The following is a 22,585-nucleotide window of genomic DNA, read 5'->3' on the forward strand; positions in this document are numbered from 1 at the left end:
AGGGTACCTCTCCATTTATTTAAACTTGACAGTGCTGAAAAAAAGTTACATTCAATTAACTGTTTATTCTGTGACATAAATGAAGCCCAAAGAGATGACATTTCAAGCTTTCTGGAAAGCCAAACTTGTATTTAATACATTTTAAAAATAATCCGGAATTCGTAAGTCAGCACGTTTTCGCTCCTTTGAGTATTCTACCGGAAGTTTGCAGATTTACGCAGGCGCCGGAATAACGCGCGAAAGAGGAAATGTAAAGATGACGGTGGAAACAACAGAAATTAATGCTACCGTAAGTTATTGTTTAGATGCATTGATTTTGTATCTTTATGAAATTCAAGTCAAAGAAAATGAGCTCACGTGAGGACACATACATTCTTATCAGACTCCTAAAGACCTAAACATCATTTAGGCGGTTGGCATAAAAATTCCATATGGGCCGAGGCTATACGCACGACGGTCGTGCTAATTACCGATGTTATCCGCACGACGGTCGTGCCGATACCTAAAGTTATTCGCACGACGGTCGTGCGAATTATAAACGTTATTCGCACGACAAATTTCAAAATTAATTAATATTAATTATACGTTTATTTGTATTATATTTTTACTTTGATATGATTTTTTACATGTCATTCTGCTTCTGTACGTTGAAGCTCAAAACAAATTTTATTTATTAGACATCCACATGACATATAGTTAATAGGGGTGGGACGATACACAGATCTTGCGATACGATACGTATCTCGATATATTGGCACGATACGATACGTATCTCGATATTATGATAAATCATAAAACTTTTAAAAAATAGTATTTTATTTCATTTTTTTTTGTCTTGACATTAACACAATATGATAAATTATAAAACTATTCAAAAGAATTAGTATTTTATTTAATTTTTTTGTCTTGACATTAACTCAAAAAAATATTCTATATCAAATCATGTGTGCTATGAAATTAATACTTGAAGTTCATCAACTTCATTAACTAAATCTTTACAAAAACAATAGTACAGGACAATTGTACATATTACCAAATTTCTATTAATCAAGTTGTTAACAAATAGTTGTGTAGTTTATCAACGAACACTGACTAAAAGCTCATTAAAAAATCACATTTACATTATTATTTATTGCTGAATGTCTGTACCCAAGTTGAGATTACGAAAAAAAGTATGAATGGACTAACAACTAATAATATCAAATGTTCTGGAAACGATACTTTTCTGTGTATAGCACGCTTTGCACACTGAACTTTTCTTGTCCAATCTTCCGAGGCTGCTTAAAAGTGAAAACGTATTACCCCTAATCAACGACTTATCAGTTCTAAAGTGTGTTTTCAATATCAACACCATCTTTTCGCTTCGTACAGGCCGCCATTTTCAAGGACAGATACTTTCATTTTCAATTTTTGGATAGGTCGTTCGTGTATCGTTTCGTACCGATATTTGAATGCTCGTATCGTAAACCGTATCTTAGAGGAAAATATCGATATGTATCGGTGTATCGGTATATCGTCCCACCCCTAATAGTTAACCCACCTTTTTCCATGCTTATTATTCATGTGTTTCTATGCAAGAGTTTTTTTTTATTAAAAATGTGACTTAGCCGTTTTTTGCAGTGATTTGATTTTTCCAAGAAAAAAAGAAGAAAAGAAAAGAAAGACCCCCCTAAAAAACGGCAATTTTATTTTCGAAATACGACACGCAAATTTAATTTTATATACACACTTGATATGATACATGAACTAGTGTAATATAGGAATCGAGATTACGATCTCCCTATGGTAATAATTAAAAGAACAAACAAGGTTACCCTCTTTCAGAACGTTTCTTTCATGTTTTGTGATGTTTTATTTTATCCATCATGTTCATAGTTGTGTTCCTTTCTAAATAAATAAAATTTCGATTTTTATACTGAGTAATCGTTTTCTTATTTGTAAAATAATGCTGTACCACAGGCACTTGTTTCGGAAATAATTTTTAAACCCATAGCATATATACAAAAAGTCTTGAAAGTTACTGTTAAATTTATCAGAGACTGTTTTGAACTTAGAAGTCAATTACTTGACAATTCTTGAAAAAATTATTTAAACATTATTTAATGATGTTCAGTAGGCCTTTGTCAATCATTATAATTGCGTTTGTGCCAATAAAGTATTTGTATTTGTATAGTAATATCACCTTGTGTTATTATTATACTGAGTTTAAAAATTATTTCCGAAACAAGTGCCTGTGTGCTGTACATAAAATAATGGGTAATACTAAAATACGTGTATATATTTTCTCGGCAGGCGTATTTTCCCATGGCAGGCGTCGGCAGGCGTATTTTAGTATGACCGTAAAATAATAAAGCATAGAATAAATTTAAAGTTAACCATGATTATTATATTTTTTTAGGGGTGGGGTGTTATTTTGGAAATTCATAACATTTTTATACATGCAGTACATATAACTAAAATGCAACTAATGAATGTTTATATCTTATTTATAAACAAAACAAGATTAACATATACTGGATTCTCTCTATCATTTTGGGGACTAGGGGTCGCCCCTGTCTAAAAATCCGGGAAGTTTTTTTCAAACTTGAATCCTTCAAACTATCGCAGTTCTACTTACCGCATGGTCAATTTTTCAACTGTGGGCGCAATTCACGTGCACAATTTCAGCGGCACTTAGGGACTTACATTATGTACACGTCTCAAAAAATAAATACGGAAAATTCGACATAATATTTTACCCATATTATAATTTTCACGTGGTATTCGGAAGAAATAGAGAGAGAGAGAGAGAGAGAGAGAGACAGAATTAAAATAGGGAAAGACTATTAAAGATCGTAAATAAAGGAAAGTATATTATGATGAGAAAAATATTTGTGTACAGGCTATAATTTACATAATTTTTGCTCCAATCAACATAACCTTTGAAAAATACCCAAGAATTAAATAATACAAAGGATGAATAATATTTAAAATATAATTTATTTATGTCAATTTATTTAGACATGAAGAATATTCAACAAAGGAAATTTGAAAGCAACTAAAAGAATATCATAGATAATTCATTTTATATATTAAATGTTCGTAGGTTCGTTGGTTGGGGTGAAAAGTATACGTTCGTTGGTTTGGGGTAAAAAGTATACGTCGTTGTACATATATAATTTCCCCCCACCAGCAGCGTTCAGTGTTGATATAATTTATGTTAGAGTTATCTCTCTTGTGTCGTGCGGATAAGAACTGTTATTCGCACGACCGTCGTGCGGATAACGAAATTTATCGGCACGACCGTCGTGCCGATAGACACTTCCTTCCATATGCACAAAATTAGAAGAATCTGATCATGCTGTTATAAAAGGAATACGTTTTTTTTTTTAGCAGATTGAAGTAAGGGGAAGTTTGAAAGAAGATGCTCACAGTAGTGAAAAAGTGGATTCAGGGATGGATGATGATAGCCAGCAGTCTAATGAACAAGACATACACTGTAAGGAAAAATTTTACCTTGTTTGTAATTGAGATTGTGTAGATTTATATTTTTATAATCCAAGATTGCAGTGCTCCAAGTCACACTTGCTTTAAGGTCGCTAAAAATTTTTTTGGTCGCCATTTCAGAATTTCTGGTCGCCATTATCAAATTTTTCACTCGCCATAAAATTTAAAAATACATTTTTTGAATAAAACTAGTTAATTTAATTTATTAAATCCAAGATATTACTTATTACTGTGACTAGAAACAATTTGCTAGGTTGAAGGAAATATTTTTATTCAATACATCTACCCTTATGGTTGTACAAAACACAGAACACAAGAAATCTGATCATAGAAATAAAATTTTATCAACTGAAAATTCGATTCTGACAGTTATTGACACAGGACTTAGCGATCTGTTTGTCATGTTTACTTACTACTACGTACTTAACTCATTTAGTTAGAATAATCTAACTGTGTCTCGGGACAAGCTCTCACCACAGTTAAAATACCACCCATATACTCGCAATGTAGCAAAAAATTGCAGAATCGCTCCAAAACGATTTTGAAGGATACAAACAGATTTGCCCTGAAAATAACTTGTAAATAAATCAAAACAAACCTTTTTGGGGCTGCGTAAGTATTTAAACCTAAAGTTTAGTCTAAATAAAGACGAAAATTCAACTAATTTTCTCAACGTTTTTTCTCGTTTCAAATTTAAACGCCATGTTTACGTTCGGAACTCTCTTGATTTTCATAGTAAATGCACTAGTACGAGTAATCGACCATGTTTACTTTGCTACATTGTGATTACACGGAACACATTCTATCGTTAAACGGGGTCTGTGGGACATTTATCATTTAACGATAGAACATTCTATCTATTCACTCATTATACGGTTATTGTGATTATAAATACCACCAAAACACTTTTTATTAGCATGATTCGTTGTGATATGCAAGCAATTGACCAAATGCTTCATGATCAATAACAAGGTTGGGTCCCAGAAAGTTTACGAAGTTTGGATGCCATTCTATCAGAGACATTATGTATAAATGTCTCTGGTTCTATCAAACTTTGTGTAAGTCACCATTACAGCATGCTGTCATAACATTACGTTATCCAAGTCCATGCGATGCCTTGTAAAGTGTATTAAAGTATATGTCTTCAAACATTTTCTTGATAGAGAAACTTGATCAACGTAAATCTCGATCCTGATCTTAAAAATCGACGTTACCAGCCCAAATTTTCTCAGTTGCGAAAATGTGAGTTTGTTTTTATTTCTAGTCCCAAAATCAGTTTTTTAGTCGCAAATGCGACCATTTTAGTCGCAACTTGGAGCACTGGATTGCTTTGACTCTGCCACTGCTTGTGAGAAGTGAGGATGAGAGTCAGAGTGGAGGCCAAAGAAAATTGCAAATTCATTTATACAATCAATCAATGTTGTGACTGCTTACCTTTTACAACTTTATTTTCTGAATTTAGCTTCTTTAGAAGGCAAGATTCATGTTCAACTTATTCATCGCTTTAACATTGCTATCACTTTTTATATGGCCCTATCAAAGAATTTTTATTATAGATTTATTTCACTGATTTATATTTTGTTTTTAGTGAGTGATGAGGAAGAAAATGACATATTGATAGGCAGAAAATCAAAACAGGTAAATTTCAAATGTGCATTGTCATAACAGTAATTCTGAATTCTGCATGCAAAAAACATCTAAACCAAGTAATACTGTAGATTCCTAATTATACGCGAAGAATTAATTTCCGCGTAATTTCGCGAGAAGCGTCACTCGCGAAAAAAATATTACTCGCTTTTATTATTATGGTGCTGAAATTTATGGAAAATATTGTTAATCTACCGTCCATTCGCGAATTATAATTCTTGCGATTTGACGTTAAAGGCCCAGATCGCGATAAAAAGTACTCGCGAAAAATAAGGAATCTACAGTATGCCAAAAATGTACATTTACACGAACCCCCCCCCCCCCCCCCCAACACACACACAAAAAAGGGAAGGTATTTTAGAATCGAAGATACGCAGAGTGATTTCTGTATGTACGGGCCAAGTAATAAATGTTAGACAAAAAAAGTATGCTTAAAAATAGTAAAAAGATGATGATTAAAAAAATATTTTGGGTTCAAGGCAGAAGGGAAACTGCATATTTAACAGCATGTTCACTAGACAATTTTGTTTCATCAGAGTAAGAGGATATTGGATGATGAGGACGATGAAGAAGAGGAGAGTACTCAGGGGGAAGGAGAAACAACAATAGAAGGTGTGTATTCTCTGTTCAACTGAAATCTCGACTCTGATTTTGTCTTTTGGTATTATGTAAAGTTGACAGGAATTCATGTTTCTAAATCAAACCGAGTGACTTGTAAGGTTGTGAAATTGATAAAAGTTAAATTTTTAAGGGTTTAATTTATTTCGAGCAAACTTATGTAAGAAGTATGAAGGCTCTTTTTACCATGTGTTTGCATTAAGAAGTTATTGAAAAAAAAACCAGACCCTTTAACTAATATTTTCAGAAAAAGATGTCAGGAGAACAGAGAGTGAATCACCATTGGTAAGTTGCGTAGCAAAATTAAAGTTTTTATCCCCTTGCAACAAGTTGGAGGGGATGTATTAACCTCTTCCATGGCAAAGATTTTAAGCATTTCTAGGAAAATTGATATTAAGATTTCAATGCATTTTTTTTTTAGTATTTCTTGAATTTTTTGTACATACCAATGTATATATATTCTGAAAGCAGGTATTGTGTACTTTCTGAAAATGGTTATAAAAATATCATTTCAGTTGCCATGGCAACGAAATAAATCATAATCATACTGTAATTTCCATTTATTCAAGAATGAGTTTCATTCTAGTTTTTCTGCTTAGCTAAATATATCAGAAAAATATTTTATTGTTGTGTTGAAAATTATGAGCATATTGTACATTTTTACACAAACCAATTTTTAGTATTTTGAGGGGATGGAGTGGGGTTGGGAGGTAATCACCAGAATTTAGCATTTTTACACATTACTTGTTACCCCCGTATTGAGTTCGATAATGGCAAAATCGCTCAAATTATGCGCAAAGTTTAACTCAAGCTAGCAAAAAACTGGTACAACCAATTGAATACATTTCTGTAGATTATTTCATCGTAATTATTTTCTCTTTCCAATCTTGGAAGATTTATTCTGATATTTGCAGTATTAATAAAAAGCTGATGAATGTTTTTTCACACTATACTCGTTTTTCAAGTCAGAGGCGTAGAAATGCGTATATGCCATGTAAGGGGTTAAAACACTTGTGAATATGTAAGGCCATATAAAAATGAAATCTTGGTTCTCAGGCCCGCGCGCATCTGTTTGGAGGTACCCGCATTGCCGATTTTATTGTATTTTTGATAAAATAAAAAGTTGGTATTGCGGAGACCAATCCGGGAAAAAAAATTCCGACCTCATTTGTTTCGTAGTTTAGTATTCAAATATCACTTCCGGTAGCCATTTACAATGAGATTTTGGCTACTTCGTTTGAAAATACATTTGAGGACATTACCTACGATGTTTACACGCTGTTAAGCAATGGATAAAGCAGACATTTTGACCAGAAATGGAAAGTATATCTGTGATTAAAAAAATTATCTTTATGTTAAAGAAAATCGGAAATTAAAATTTAAAAAAAATACCTCCCTCATCTCCTTTATTGCCAATAAAATGAAAAATAAAATGCCGCCCTCCCGCATCTGTTTTGGAGAAAATTGGCCTGAGAACCAAGGAATTAAATTTAGATAGCCTAAATGGTGAGTATATACATAGAGGAAGTAATAATACATTTTGGGATCTGCTGTCTTGTGAAAGAATGCTCTGCTTTGCAGTCCTCGTTATTCATTTTGTTATGGACCATAAAAGTTTGAAAGTTCTTTTCAAACACTCTCAGACCTGTTTACTCTTACAATTTCGCTGTATTTTGTACAGATTTTTGTTCCAAAATATGTCTCGCGTTTTGCTATTATGAAAATACGGGGATAAGAAATACACTTGTTAAGAATTTAGAAGTTGTTTTTCTTGATGATCTAGCTGTCTCAGTTTCAAGCTTTTTATAATTACTTAAAAAGATTTCAAACATAGTTATGTCGGTTTGCCAAAACATCATGGTATAAAATTATCAATACCATGTTATTAAACCCTTTTTTTAGTAGTCAGAAAAGCAGTTGTTCTCTATTTTTTATGTAAAATTGATGGAAAATGGAATCTTATCGGCAAATGCAAAATCTCATGGACAAATCTAATCAAAAATACTAAGAGACAACGATATGGGTAAACAGGTCTGCAATCTTGCTAAGAAAAATAGATGATTCCTTATAAACATTTTAATATATCAGTCTTATTTACAGGTGATAGATGAAGCTCTAACCAAAGCATTGGAAAGTGGATCCGAGAATGGTTTGATATACAGTCATAAAATTGAAGGAAAAAATGAATCTTATCTTTAAACTTAATTGCCAAGAGCTGAAAATTGGAATAGAAATGCTATGATTAAACTGTACATGTATGTATATTGTGCTTGTAGGTAGTGATAGTGATGATGATGATGATGAAATAACTTTAGGTTCAGTTATAAAGAAGAAAAGAGTAAGTTATACAATAAGTGAAAGTAAAGTTATAACTTGCAACTGAAATGTAAGATAGGGTCTTTATATTGATACTACTGTTTGTAATATTTTTTTAATATTTTTTATTCAGAGATCATTATTGTATTGAGGTTATGTCACAAGAATACTTTGATATGCTGTTAGGAAAAGTTTAACACAATTTCCTTTTTCTATCTCTGATGTATTTGTGATTTACAGATTGCTGCTGTATTTGATGATGATAGCAACGATTCTACCAAAGGTAATTCAAGTAACCTCTTTAAATATTGAGTAGCTACTGTAAATCACTTTTTATTCGCGAGAACTTTATTTCCGCGTAATTACGCGAGGCGGTATGCTCGAGAAAATTTCATTCTCGCTTATAATTGAATTCCTTAAGATTATATAGGGCTATGACCAAAATTCGTGAAAATTTTGTCTCGTTAATAACGAGTCAATGACTATCTCGCGAAAATAAGGTCTCGCGAAAATTAAGTGATCTACAGTATGTAATAGTAAAACTATAAAGTATTAGTGGTACAATATAAGTAACCTTTTATGCCAAATTCGTTTCAGAGTATGAACAAAAAGATGATCAGGAACAAGCAGGGGCAGCTAAGGTACAGTTACATGGAATTAATAGTTTATTCAAGGTTAGATTGTTGACTAATGTCAGAGACATACACAAACTTACCTCAAATTGGATGACAAGCAGAGAAAAAAAATATTCGTACATTGTCTATGACATTTGTCAGCAAACAATGTGATTAATAATACTTACTGAGGTTTAGCAAGGATCAAGATTGACAATTCAAAATCATGGAAATCTTATCACAGCACTTAGAAAATCACAATATTTTCTTCTTAGTCATTAAGTAAATGTTAATATTGAAAGTAGTGAACAACACAGGTGACTTGCTGGTAATGGGTTCGACTATTAAAGTCCTGTAATGTCTCAACATTAAAATAATGTATGTGTTGCTATATTTCAACTTAGCCAGGATATTCTAGTTTAACAAGAACATTTTACTATCTAGTAATTGTAAATTTTGTTTCAAATGGAGATTTATTTTTTACATGTATCTATGATTTTTTTCACAGAGTACTTTGTTTGCCAACAGTGACTTATTTGATGCTGAAAATGAGGAGGAAAATTCACAAGGTCTGTATCTGTATTTAACATCTCAAAAATACTTCTTTTCATAAAGTCTAATTACATTTGCAGATATTAGTGTAACATCAAATGTTAATGTCTGAAAATATTGTAGGAGAGAACCATAACAAGGAAGATAACTCTGAGAGTGACAGTGGAGACAACTCAGATAGCAGCAAGGAGGGCAATGAAGATGAAGGATTTGATGAATCTTCTTTGGATCCAAAACTTCTGGCCAAATTAAAGAAGGTACACAGTTACAGTATGTCACATTTATTTCCATCCCCTTCTCTTCTCAACAGAAGAGAAAATGTAGAATCACCCAAACACTTGCATTCATTTTAGAAAATAAAGTTCAATGCATATGTATTGTTTGTGAATATATAAAGTAAACATATGAACTAAACTGATAAATTATGAATGTTTGTCAGGGTGCTGCAAAAAAGCCCAGTAGAAAGACAAAAGAAAAATCCAGAAAGGATGAACTTTTAGATATCCACAGTGAAACCCAGAGAATTGTTAGAGGTAACCCATTGCGTGTGCGAAAATTATTAATAATTAATTGTAAAATTGTCTTATAAAAAATTGATACATATTAATTTTTTTCCAAGATAAATTTGTATAACAGAAAATCTTTTTTCACTGTATACTGGTATCTCCAGTAATGGATCATTTCTTCTCCAGAGAGTCGAGTTAACTTGCCTTATCACCAGCCAGAACCCAAACCTTTGTCAGCTTTTTTGGCCAGAGCTTCCAGAAAGCAAGAACTATACAAAAGTTTGCACAATACAAGAGATATACAGTAAGAATGAACATGAACACGGACAAATCCTTAAAAAAAAAATACACATACATGTACCTCTGTATCGAGGGAAATAGGAAAATTTGATTAAAAGTAACTTTGTAATTATCAAACTTCACGAGTATTGCTAGTAATTGTGCTGTACTATGCTTTTGTTTTTTTTTTCCAGTAAGGCCAAGATAATGCAGCAGACATTTGAAAAAGACAAAACAAATAAAGAAAGTGAAGGCAATAAGACAATGCAGAGCACTTCAGAAAAGGTTACAGAAAAGACTTCAAATATCGAAGCAGCAGAAGGATCTGAAAAAATAGTAAAAGACACAGAAGAGGAAATTAGTGCACAGGAAAATGTTTCTGAAGATGCCAAAGAAAAACATTTATCTTCTGAAGTTCATTTAGGAGAAGATGATCTTCCTGATTTGGAGGAAAGAGAAAAAGAAGTCAGAGAAAGGTTGGGACAGAATGACTCTCCCAAACTATCGGATGAGCAGGCTAAATTGTCCCTCAAAGATGAAGGTGGTGCTAATTGTGAAAAGTCAGTAGATTCTGAAGGTGATATTTCAAACACTCAGTGTACCGATTCTACAAAAACTCTGGAAAAACAATCGGCCAAATCCAATTCAGAGGAGATTGCTTCACAAAACAGGACAGAACACACCAAAACTCAGGAATCAAAGTTGTCTTTCTTGCTAGAACCTGACTTGCCACACATGTCAGCTGTTCCTAAGTTAAGTGGGGGCCCTGATGCTGTTATCAGTCTAGATGAAGAAGAAGAGGAGGAACCACAAAACCCAGGGGTCAGGAAACTTATGGGGAGGTTTATGGACCATTGTAAAAAGAGGACCAAACATGTCAACAAGGATGTTGATATAAGGTAAGCAGTAGGAATTTTCTGGGTCATGTGTGAAAGATTCTTTAACAATATATTTTTGTATTGCTTTTTGTATGATTGCTTCTTGAGGAATATTTATGAAACTGAAGGTTTCATCTCTGATGTTGATTTTGTATTTTTTTTCTTTAGAATTGTTGAGAAAGACAAGGATGAACTCCACATGAAGACTTTCACTTATCATCCCACACAGGAAGATGAGAGTTCTCTCCAAGCCATTGATGCACCAGGTACGCTGATAACAGGTTCAAAACTTTCGTTCCTGTAATGTCATGAATGAAAATTGTATAGAAAGTCAAATGATATTTGTTTTTCAGGAGCAAAACTTGTAGCTCTTAAAGAGAAGCTTCAAGAGAAAATGAAAGTGAAACGAGAGGAATCTAGGAAGCAGAGGCAGGATGTATATGACCTTGACAATGAGGAAGGTTACACAGCAGAGGATGAGGATGCCATCTTAGATAACGATGATGAAATGTCAGAACACTCAGACACTGATGTGGAGGATGATGAATTCGATGAAGAGTTTGGCGAAGATGAAGAAATGGAAGAAGAAGAGGAAAGAGAGAAAGAGGTTTGTGAAATATACATGTAGTGCACAATAACTTTTGCTGATAATTGTACTTATTCTTTTGGTTACAAATTCTTTAAGTATTTTGAATGCAATATTTATCTGTGTGAATGTGTTGTTTGGAAATCCCTGCCTTATGCATGGAGCCTATTACACCACTAAATACTAGCAGACCCAAGTAATTTATGATTTAATTTAATATATCTTGATAATTTATACAGAAAAACCCCTTTGCTGATGATGAGGCAGAAGAAGATGATGGAGATGATGATGCGGGCTGTGAAAGTGATGAGGACGTTGATAATCTAAAACTTCATCTGTCAGATGATGATGATGATGATGATGTTGTAGAGGATCAGACAGAAGATGAAAAAGGTAAACAAAAAAGGAAGGATAGTTGTTTTTAGTTATATTTTTGATGTGAGGATAGAACAACACCTTGGTTATTAACTTTTCCAGACCAAGCAATACAAATCAAATCTTCAGCAAAGAAAAAGAAGCCCCGAGTTTTGCAGATTAGTGATGATGAGGAGAGCAGGGATGTTACTGAGGAACAGGAAAAAGCCACTAATGAGGAGGGGCAAAGTGGATCTGATCCAAATAAAGAGAAAGCACAGGAAGACAAAACTGATGACAAGGGTCTCTTCAAAGAACCACTTGATGATATGTTTGTTCCTTTCTCTAAGCATGGTTCACAGGCAACACAAGCTCAGGTATTCCCGATTTTATGACAATGCATCCAATTAATCACTGTATTCAGAAGAGAATTTCAAAATGACTATTTTAGGGCCTCGCATAAAAACATAGAACCCTTATAGTAATCACATTTTCCAAATCTCAGTCTGTGTCCCTTGACACTTTTGATGTTGTACATCAAAGCCTGTTTACATATTGGATAAATATCTTGTTATAATTTTGTACGTGTGTCGACTAATACAATCACAGGGTTGTTCTTATGAACTGAAATAGAAGAGACATTTAAGAAGTACAAGGGAGTACAAGGGGTTCCTATCCTAATGTGGAGTTAAAGAGTAATACCAAAATAAGTGGGGGATTACATCATTATACATGTAGGTGTGGAAGTTCCCCAATGTATGGCTCTTAGGGACAACCTGCAATAATATAACAGTTATTATATTACTGTAATATCTATATAAAGCACCTTGTTTTACAGGAGGTTAAGAGGACCAGCAGCCTGATCCCCCCTGTGGAGGACTCCCAGGATCTGTATGGTACCCTCCCAGCCATACCCTCCACCTGTATGGACAGCCAGCAATCCCAGACCCTCAACTTTTACATTGAGGAGTCCCAGTCTAGGATGTTTGATAATGATGGGTAACTGTTCTTGTTTATTAGTAGAGTTTTGTTTCACATTGAAGTTTTCTTTCCTTTTTCCTTGATTTCAGTATAATGTTATCGAACACTGATTTCTCAATAACTTTGGATATGTCAAAGTGATTTAAAATCCCAATCACGTTTTCTTTCAGTTTTTTACCCTCAGTGCATTGAATCCCCAGAAATATTCAATTTTGTTTTTCTTGGTCACATTGAGTTCAAGATAATGAAGTTTGACTGTATGTGTATTATGCAATTCAGCAATTTCTATTGGAGAATTTTTGTTTTGTAGATTTTTACGCACAGGTTCAACAGCCAAGAAACCCAAGTCTAAACCTTATATGAGTTTTGATATGGACTCTTCACAAGAGAACTTTGATGAACTCCTTGGTTTATGTTCAGGGAGATTCCAAGGTTTGCAGCTTGTCTAACTCTGTATAAGAGCAGATAATTATACCCCCCGCAAACGAAGTTTGGGGGGTATATAGGAATCACCTTGTCCGTCTGTCTGTGCAATCGTGTCCGGTCCATATCTTTCTTACAGAGGGACATTAGAATCTACTACTCCACACAAAGATTGCCCATGACCCAAGGGTGTGTCATGACCTTGACCCAAGGTCATTTGGGGAAGTTCAAGGTCACTGGAAGAAAAATTTTCATAATTCGTGTCCGGTAGGGGTGGGACGATATACCGATACACCCATACATATCGATATTTTCCTCAAAGATACGGTTTACAATACAAGCATTCAAATATCGGTACGAAACGATACAGGAACGACCTATCCAAAAATTGAAAATGAACGTACCTGTCCTTGGAAAATGGCGGCTTGTACGAAGCGAAGAGACGATGATGATATTGAAAACACACTATAGAACTAATAAGTCGTTGATTAGGGGTAAAACGTTTTTACTTTTAAGCAGCCTCGGAAGATTGGACAAGAAAAGTTCAGTATGTAAAGCGTGCTATACACAGAAAGTATTGTTTCCAGAACATTTGACATTATTAATTGTTAGTCCATCTCGTGCTTTATTGTAATCTCAACTAGGCTGCAGACTGTCAGCAATTGATTATAATGTAAATGTGCAGTTTTTTTTAAATATGAAATTTTAGTCAGTCTTCTTTGATGAACTACATTAATGTTTGTAAAAAACTTGTTTATAGAAATTTGGTAACAATAATATATACATGTATTATTGTTTTTGTAAAGTTTTAGTCAATGAAATAAATGAACTTCAAGTATTAATTTCAAAGCACACATGATTTTATATAGTCTAAGAATAATTTGTTGATTTAATGTCAAGACAAAAAAAGAATGAAATAAGATACTAATTCTTTTGCATAGTTTTATAATTTATCATGTAACAGTTGATTTAATGTCAAGACAGAAAATGTAATAAAATACTTTTTAAAAATAGTGTTATAATTTATCATAATATCGAGATACGTATCGTATCGTGCTAATATATCGAGATAAGTATCGTATCGCAAGATCTGTGTATCGTCCCACCCCTAGTGTCCTGTCCATATCTTTCTTATGGATAAACTTGGTAAGTTGTCATTTCACACAAAGATTGCCCATGACCCAAGGGTGTGTCATGACCTTGACCCAAGGTCATTTGGGGAAGTTCAAGGTCACTAGAAGAAAATTTCATAATTCATGTCCGGTCCATATCTTTCTTATGGAAAAACTTACTTCTGAAAAACCCAGCGGGGGGTATTTTGTCACATTTGGACAGTTCTAGTTTCTTTTAAAAAGTTGATTTTTAATTCCTTATAAATGAACACACATTTAGCTCTATGTACCTACATGTATAAATGAGATAACAGTACAAGATTGTTTAATAATTTGATTTGAGAAAGAGAGAAAAAAGTATGAATTTCTTAATATTCTTTTCGGTTAGTGAATTACTGTGTACCACTGAACAGTTAGTATAACATGTACCATTACCCTTTTTTCTTATAACCAGAAAATGATAAGAAAGGTTCTTGTAAGCAGCAGTTGTTTGGGACCCAGACAGATACCCAGAACAACATGGAACAGCTGATGGGACTGTGCTCAGGAAAGTTTGCTGAGAGGTGAGGAAAGACATCCGCAAATGACGTAGATTTCAGAATGTAGATTACTAGTCTTGCTTCAAATGATCTTTTTGCCTTATGTGATTAATTGATCATTGCTTAATGCCAAGTCAGCTATATTTCAGCCATGTTTTTGTGGTGTTTACTAGTGTAATTGAAACACTAAAATTTGAAATTGTGTAGTGCATCTCATTGAAAATTTCTTTAATACGAGACTGTCTCGCTTGTACATATGGTCTACATTTGTAGAGGTATATAATCTCTAATTTATCACTCTTTAGTCAAGTGGATGGAGGGAGATCTCAGAAGACTGGTGTGAAGAGGAAATCTCCTCTAGATGATGAAGAAGAAGACAGCAGTGATTCCTTCAAACTTGTGAGTGACAATGAGGAGGAAGATGAAGATAATAGAAAGGTGATTGAAATACACCATATTTAAGTAATGTAAACTTGATAAGAGTTGGGGAACACATACTATGATGAAAAAAAAATGATTTGGTAAATTTACTTTAAACTATGTGTTTAAGAGAATCCTTAATCCACCCTGATGATTTTTTTCTTTAGAATGTATTCAGTGATGAAGAGAGAATAGATGAGGAGGAGGAGGAAGAAGACGGTAAGGGACCTCAACAGGAGAAGTTCAAAGGATTTACCATTGCCAACAAACACGGGTATATGTATAGAACACCTTTTTTGTCCCCCAACTTTCACTTTCATTTCCTGACAATATCTCAAGAAACCTCAACTTTTTGCAATGATTTTTATACCACAACTCTATGACCTGAATAAAGACCCCGATTTCTAAAGTTAGGAAATTTTTTATATTTTTTGCTTGTTTGAAATTTAATTATTATACTCTGAAAACTGAATGTAAATCAGATGTTTTAATGGGTTTTGCAGAAAATGAAGAAAAAAAAGACTGATTAAAAAAAAAATATTCAATAACAAAATGTCATTTTATGATATTAATAAGGCATACCAACAAATGATATTTTCCTAGAAGAACCCTCTACTGGGAAATGTTCAGAGAAAAGTGAATGTACCTCAGAATTACGTTCCTTGTTATTAGAGATGAAATAAATTATGTGCTATTTCCACTTCTGATTTTGAATTTTACATTTCCCTTTCAACAGGAAAATAAGAAGAGAGTTTGTTGAAGCAGAGGCTGAATTATCAGGTCAGATTAACTGAAATTTTGAGGAAGTATAAGGCATAATTTTCTGTTCTGTTGATATTTGTTTAAAATCATACATCATTCCAGCATGCTTTAGAATACATGTATTTTCCACATATTACAGGAAGTGAATATGACAGTGATGAGAATTTGGACCTTGCTGAGGAGGAAGACATTTTAGAGATGGAGGAGGGGGACAAAGATGAAGTGGGCACAGAGGAGGAACTTAGGAACCAAGTGGGCAGGGCTCACCTGTAAGTTCATTAGGAGGCAATAGAAATTCTACTGGACCTCAGACACTCACCTGACATAGTTCTAAGTTCTTATTCATATCTTACATTCATAACTTAATTGAAAAGAGAAATTCTTATTCAGAAAAAGTTGTAATGAAAAAAAAAATTGCTTTTTAAAAGTTGTGGGTCAAACTTTTTCTGTATTTTGAAGAAGTAATTTACTTCATTATTTTGTTTTATATTCTTTTAAAGAAAACAAGTTATAGATGAAGACAAAAGAGAACTGATCAGATACCAAGAAATGTACCTACCTGATGGTGACCTGCACAGTGAAGGTCAAGGTCGTATCCGTAGGTTTAAATGGAGTAACATAGGTATGTATTGTTTATAAAGTCAAGGACTTAAAAAAATGGTTTTAGAAGCTTAAAACTCATTCTTGAGAAAGTGTGCATATTTTTTTGTCTGCATATTAGATTTTAAACATCTAGTTTTAAAAAGAAATACATGTTGGCTCATTACATTTAAATGAAGAAAAAATTGAGGATTTAATATTAGTTTACAACATATATTTGCAATTTTAATAGTAGGATTAAGCAGACATTTTGTAATGTGATTCTAACTTTCAGATGAAGGGACCCAACAGGACATGTTTAACAATGATTCTGATGGAGAGAACGTGGAAGAGGAAGATATGGAGGCTAAATGGAGACAGGAGAGATACGAGAGAGAAAAGTTTCTACAGGAACAACAGGTCAGGTCTAAGCTGGTTTTGTAGGAATCCTTGTTATATTTTGTATGTGAAAACTCTCCCAAACACCCCTTTGCATCCAACCTTTGTTTTCAATATTAATAGTCTCCTTATACTGTAAATGTATTACATTTGGCTGTGTATTCTTTTTAGCGCTTTTGGCGGAAAGAAACATCCGCTAATTCAAGTACAAAGCTAAATGTCTTGCGCATGCATTCATTGATAACAACATCTAGAAATTCACTAAAACAAATTTACGCTAACTTGTTCAAAAATCATTTTCTGCCAAATATTGTACACGCTAAATATAATACATTTACAGTATGCTGACACTCTGTAATGCAAGAAAGAACATCACTCATCATTCTCTCTTCAGTTTTTCAATGAGTTGTCCACCTTGCTAAACCTGTCAGGTTACATTTGTATCTCCTTTTTTTCACATTTTTTTTAAAGATTTAAAGTAATTTACCAGCATTTGTAATGTTTGTATTTGGGTTTTGTTTTTCAGGAAAAAGAAAGAAATGAAGATGAAAATAGTCAATTCCTTAAATTTGGAAAAGTTTTCTTGAAGAGAAGTAGTATGTATTTTTCTATAGAAATTAAAAAATTCTTTTGTAAATATCAATATTTGGTAATAGTTGTAAAGTTCATGTACATTTGTTTTAAAGATTTCAGTTTAAGGATACACCAAAGGCTTTTTTCAAGATTTTTGTCAATTTTGAGATTTTTGGCTAAGAAAACAATGCTAATCACTGCTTTATAATGCATGAAAAATTCTTGCTGATTATTAAATAGTTTTCTAATTATTTAACAATAATCAAACATAAACACTAACACATGTGAATGTGCCGTTATTGAAGCTTCTGATTTGGTCTGTAACTGCCTGCTTCTGAAAGGAGCAATAAATCACTGTGACCACTTGGGGAATTCTTCACTAGCCACACAGAGGCTATCAGTAATTAAACTACAGGGACTCTAGATTTAGGGAAGGAGATCTAACAGGTCACTAATGACCATGAAATAGGAGGTGGACCTTAGCTCTTGCCATTTTGCCGGGAAATCTTTCTGATTCAGAATTGAACCTATTTTACTTCATTAAAAGCACCTAAATAAAGAACAGAACCTCCCATTCTTGTGAATATACATAGGAAATATGGATAAGTGACAGGTATCCAAAGCTGAATCTCCGAGGTGTCATATATTTCCAGCTTTGGCAGACTTTGTTGTGTAATGGGTTTTTGCCCTCTACTGTAAAGTAAGATCAGACAGTTGGTGGTATTATTTGAAAGGATTCAGCTCCCTTATTTATTGACCAATTTCTCTGAAAACTGGCCAGAATGCATCTCAAATGTGTGTTCACAAAACCGTATCTCAGATTTTTGATATCTTGCTCAGTTCTCGAATTATTGGGGGAAATGTAGAATTAGGCTAATAAATTGGTAACATTGAAAGACAAATGGATGTAACTTTTGAATAAGAAGATTTATCAAAAATCTGAGATACGGTTTTAAAGTTCAATCTTTAGTCTACATTGAGGCAAAATTTTGACTTTGAGAGGTGGAATACAAAAAAGTTGATTTATAAAATATAAATGCACTAATATTTACATTAAAATATTAATAATTTTTTAATAAGATAAATTGAAAATTTAAATTAAGATCATTAAATAGTGAATTTAACAAGCTTTCAAATGATATATACTTTTAATATGTTATCTTTGTTAATGAAAGAATTACAAGCAAATTAAATTTTACCCTTTGGAAACCTTTGGTGTATCCTTAATTTTTTTTATAAAATTTAATAATACATTTTCATTGAATCAGAATACAGTATAAAGGGTATTTTCTGCAGTTGAACAATTTTTGTGAAATTTTGCAGATAGGACAAATCTGCAAAAATTATTCTTGCAAAATATTCCTTCAATTATAATTTAGATATTCATGCATGTTAGCCTTATAAATGGTGCATATGGCAATTAAAATATTATTGTTTAATGTTATTTCTGAACTTCTTACTATGAATTGTAAAAATATAAGAATTATGCTAATGGGATGCATGAAATATGAAAATTTGTTTAAAAAATGTAAGTTCTATCAAATATAAACAATTCAGTATTTGTTTCCATTAAATAAATTTTCACCTGAAAACATGGAAGTCAGCTATCTTTCAGGGGTAAAATCGCAAAAATTTCCATCCACAGAAAATACCTGTTACATGGTATGTTAACAAAAACTTTTTAAAAATATTTTCTTTTTGGTTAGTTTCAGAAACTGGGGCAGTCAAAAAGGTGTCTTCAGAGAAAATGGTCAACAAAGAGAATGGGACACAGATGACAGCCAGTACTATATTCAAGTCAACAGTAAGTTCTATTTATCTTCTTAGTCTTGTTGGGATTGATGAAAAATTTTGAGGTAATTTAGGGTTTGGTATAATTTATGGTTAGACTTGAACAAATAACTGAAATTGTACTTAACCACATTTGTTTGGCACAAGGAATAATATAAATGGGTGTAGATGTTAAATTTGAATTTAATTTTCTTTCATTGTGTTTAGAAAGTAAGACAATTTTTCCCTCTAAAATGCATTATTTTTTTTATTCAATTGATTAATCTTTCATATTCAATGGAATATGTGTTTCAACCAAAATTATTATTTTTACATCAAGAACAAAAAAATTGACACTTAAACCTGCAACATATTATTTTAAAGTGTTTTGCAGATTGAAGGTCTGATCTTAACAGCTTTGACAAATAAATATCTGAATTAAAATTATGTCTTGTTCAGTTTGAAGAATTATGATTTTAGAATCTGAAGATAATTTTTCTGTGTGCATGTTGCCATATATAATCAGAGAGAAACATTTTTAAAAAACCATGATTTAAACACTAATAGCCCTTTAATAAATTGAAGGGGGGCATATTGCTTTGCTGCTGTCTGTCGGTCGGTATTGTTTACCGGGGCATAAATTTTCTTTGCGAAAAATTTAATCAAATGAATTTCACGGCTTTGTTTGTTCAAGTGTAACACTAATACTTTGAAATTCAGTCCATTTAGTTTCCGTTCATTTTCTTCATAATCGTTGCACATACTGAAATGAAATTTGGTATACTGGTATATCAGATGAATGTCTAGGTCAGGTTCTGTTTTGGGTGCGATCGCTTCATAATTGACAGTTATGCCCCTTGGACTTAGAAAAATTCCAATTATTTGCAGTTTCAGATCATTTTCTTTTGAGAGGTTGCACATATTGAAATGGAATTTAGTATACAGATTAGTCAGATGAATGTCTAGGTCAAGTTTTGTTTTGTGTACGATTGCACCATAATTGACAGAGTTATGCCCCTTGGACTTAGAAAAATTCCAATTATTTGCAGTTTCCGTTCATTTTCTTTTGAGAGTTTGCACATATTGAAATGGAATTTAGTATTCAGATTACTCAGATGAATATCTAGGTCAAGTTATGCTTTGGGTATGATCACACCATTTTTGACAGAGTTATGCCCTTTTAGACTTAGAAAAATTCTCTTGTTTCAAGCACAGTTATTTAAGTAATGTTGATGTAGTTTAAATTAAAAGGGATTTCAGAGATAAAATATTGTTCCAGATGCAGAAGAAGGGTTCATTCCTTGGAAGGAACAAAGAAACTCTGGCTAAGATTGCCGAACTCACAAAGACAACAGTTAACCCTACTGGACCTAGGAATTCCAGGAACTTTGTCTTCCAGGTTATCTCCCCTGACAAAGACACAAATAAACAGGTATGTTGTGTTACTTTCATATTACTGTAAAACCAACTTTTATTTGTGTGCAAGAAATTCACAGATACTGCAGTCTTCTTTAATTTGTGAATACTATTTCCCATGTACAATTAATTTGCTGTCTATGAATGGAAAAGGTTTCTTTGGTCATGAAAATTAATTGTCACATTGCCAAATCTCGAATAAAAGATGATATGAAAATAAATGGATTACAGTATTTAAGAAGAAAACCAGAGAGTAGATCAAGCATGGGAGTTCAAATCTGGTTCTTGTAAAATTGTAGAATGCAGTAAATGGTCCAACCCAGGGAAAGGCAAGAAAAGCCCATCTACCAAAACAGCATCAGCCAGTGGCAAAGAAGCCTAGACTAGAGAAGTCATCATCATTCCCACAAAACAGTATCTTCAATCATATGTAGGGGCAGTAAGTGAAACCCAGACCAAAGATGTCATTGTCTTTCCCACAAAAATGCATCTTCAATCATATGTAGGGGAGAAAGTGAAAAAGACTCGTTCTCACAAATCAGCATCTGCAATCATGTGTCCGGGGCAGAAAGTGAAACCAAGACTTGAGAAGTCACTGTCCTTACCTCAAAACTGAGGAAAAGTGAATTGACACATGAAACATGACATTTTATACTTGGATTCCATCAGGTTTGCTTGTTGTATTTGGTTATATAGCATGCATTGAAGAGACCTATGGTTTTGCTTTATGGTGCTGATCATAGACTCTGTATGGCTTGATCGACTAACAGGATCATCAATTGAGGAAATCAGATTCAGTAATTCAGTTTTATTTTGGATAAAATGTGAGAAATTATTTATTGAGGATTTTCTTTTGATTGATTGATACATTTTTAATGTACGCTTGGAAAAAAGAAAGGGGGGATTGATTCTTAAAAATAATGTCCCCATGCGTATGTACAGTATTTCATTTCTAAAGATGATTAAACCTTGAAGCATGAGTGTTTTAGTGTAAATACATATCTATGTATATTTGGTATTTATTGACTGTATATTTTTTGTGTATGAGTGCTTTCATAGATGCATTTTATATATTTTTTTCACATGAGTCCAGAAATTTTAAAAGGTAGTCTATTTTATCTGAAAATCACCCTTCATGTAATGGTTGCACTTGTATGAATTTAGATTTGAATTTGTCCACACAGTAAATTTATATTTACGTTCAGTTTCATAATGATCTCTGATGTAAGATAAATCAGTTTATTTACTCAGTTGTAGAAATATCTGGTATTAGGTGTGACTGTAGTTTATGTGTTAAAGAAATCAATATGATTAATTTTATGAGATGTTTTTTTTTTTTTTTTTTAAAGAATGAAAATAAATATTTCCACGAAAAAAAAAATTTCAATTTCTTATTTGCTTTTTGAAAATGTCAGTTTATAATGAAAAGTGTTATATTTTTTGGTAAAAAAAAATTTCTCTGCAAATACCAAGGTGTGGTTACTCTTTGATATTTGTACTGTTAATTCCGTACTAAAATTGCATTGGTTCATTTTAGTGGAGAAAATCTGTATAATATATTTATTAGACATTATTCTGTTGTTTTCAGTACTTAATTCATTATTTTTGAGACCTTGTGCTGATATTTACTTCTGATATTGTGTTTTGAGCTCACCTGAACAGTGACCTGTTCTATTTAAAATTTGTCCAGTGTCTGTCGACTAGTAAGTAAACTTTACGTTTTAATCTTCTCTAGAAACACAAGGCCAATTTCAATCAAACTTCGCACAGATTAT

At 32.8% G+C, this 22,585-nt stretch overlaps 1 protein-coding gene across 1 annotated transcript; it reads left to right on the forward strand.

Moving 5' to 3' along the window:
• The first annotated feature begins 197 nt into the window (after positions 1-197).
• LOC134283099 (claspin-like) lies at positions 198-22,149 on the forward strand. The gene is made up of 31 exons (XM_062765534.1): positions 198-289; positions 3,373-3,478; positions 5,075-5,124; positions 5,670-5,745; positions 5,999-6,036; positions 7,852-7,900; positions 8,028-8,089; positions 8,308-8,350; positions 8,665-8,708; positions 9,190-9,250; positions 9,357-9,490; positions 9,673-9,766; positions 9,926-10,043; positions 10,213-10,917; positions 11,065-11,162; positions 11,250-11,503; positions 11,722-11,875; positions 11,960-12,213; positions 12,675-12,835; positions 13,128-13,249; positions 14,807-14,915; positions 15,197-15,329; positions 15,479-15,585; positions 16,048-16,091; positions 16,213-16,342; positions 16,574-16,695; positions 16,948-17,072; positions 17,578-17,647; positions 19,331-19,428; positions 20,674-20,826; positions 21,110-22,149. Exons 1-31 carry the CDS (start codon positions 257-259, stop codon positions 21,242-21,244), a joined length of 3,882 nt encoding a protein of 1,293 aa, XP_062621518.1. The 5' UTR covers positions 198-256; the 3' UTR covers positions 21,245-22,149.
• Positions 22,150-22,585: the final 436 nt, after the last annotated feature.

The sequence above is a fragment of the Saccostrea cucullata genome, unplaced genomic scaffold (genome assembly GCF_032062105.1).
Source record: "Saccostrea cucullata isolate Sc308-1 unplaced genomic scaffold, CSIRO_AGI_Scuc_v1 ctg326, whole genome shotgun sequence".
Lineage (NCBI taxonomy): Eukaryota > Metazoa > Mollusca > Bivalvia > Ostreida > Ostreidae > Saccostrea > Saccostrea cuccullata.

Excerpts from the sequence above, each read along its gene's own strand:
- LOC134283099 (XM_062765534.1), top strand. The coding sequence starts at position 257 with ATGACGGTGGAAACAACAGAAATTAATGCTACC. Across the intron at positions 6,037-7,851 it reads CAGAGAGTGAATCACCATTG|GTGATAGATGAAGCTCTAAC; the intron begins GTAAGTTGCGTA and ends TCTTATTTACAG. Across the intron at positions 17,648-19,330 it reads AGTTTTCTTGAAGAGAAGTA|TTTCAGAAACTGGGGCAGTC; the intron begins GTATGTATTTTT and ends CTTTTTGGTTAG.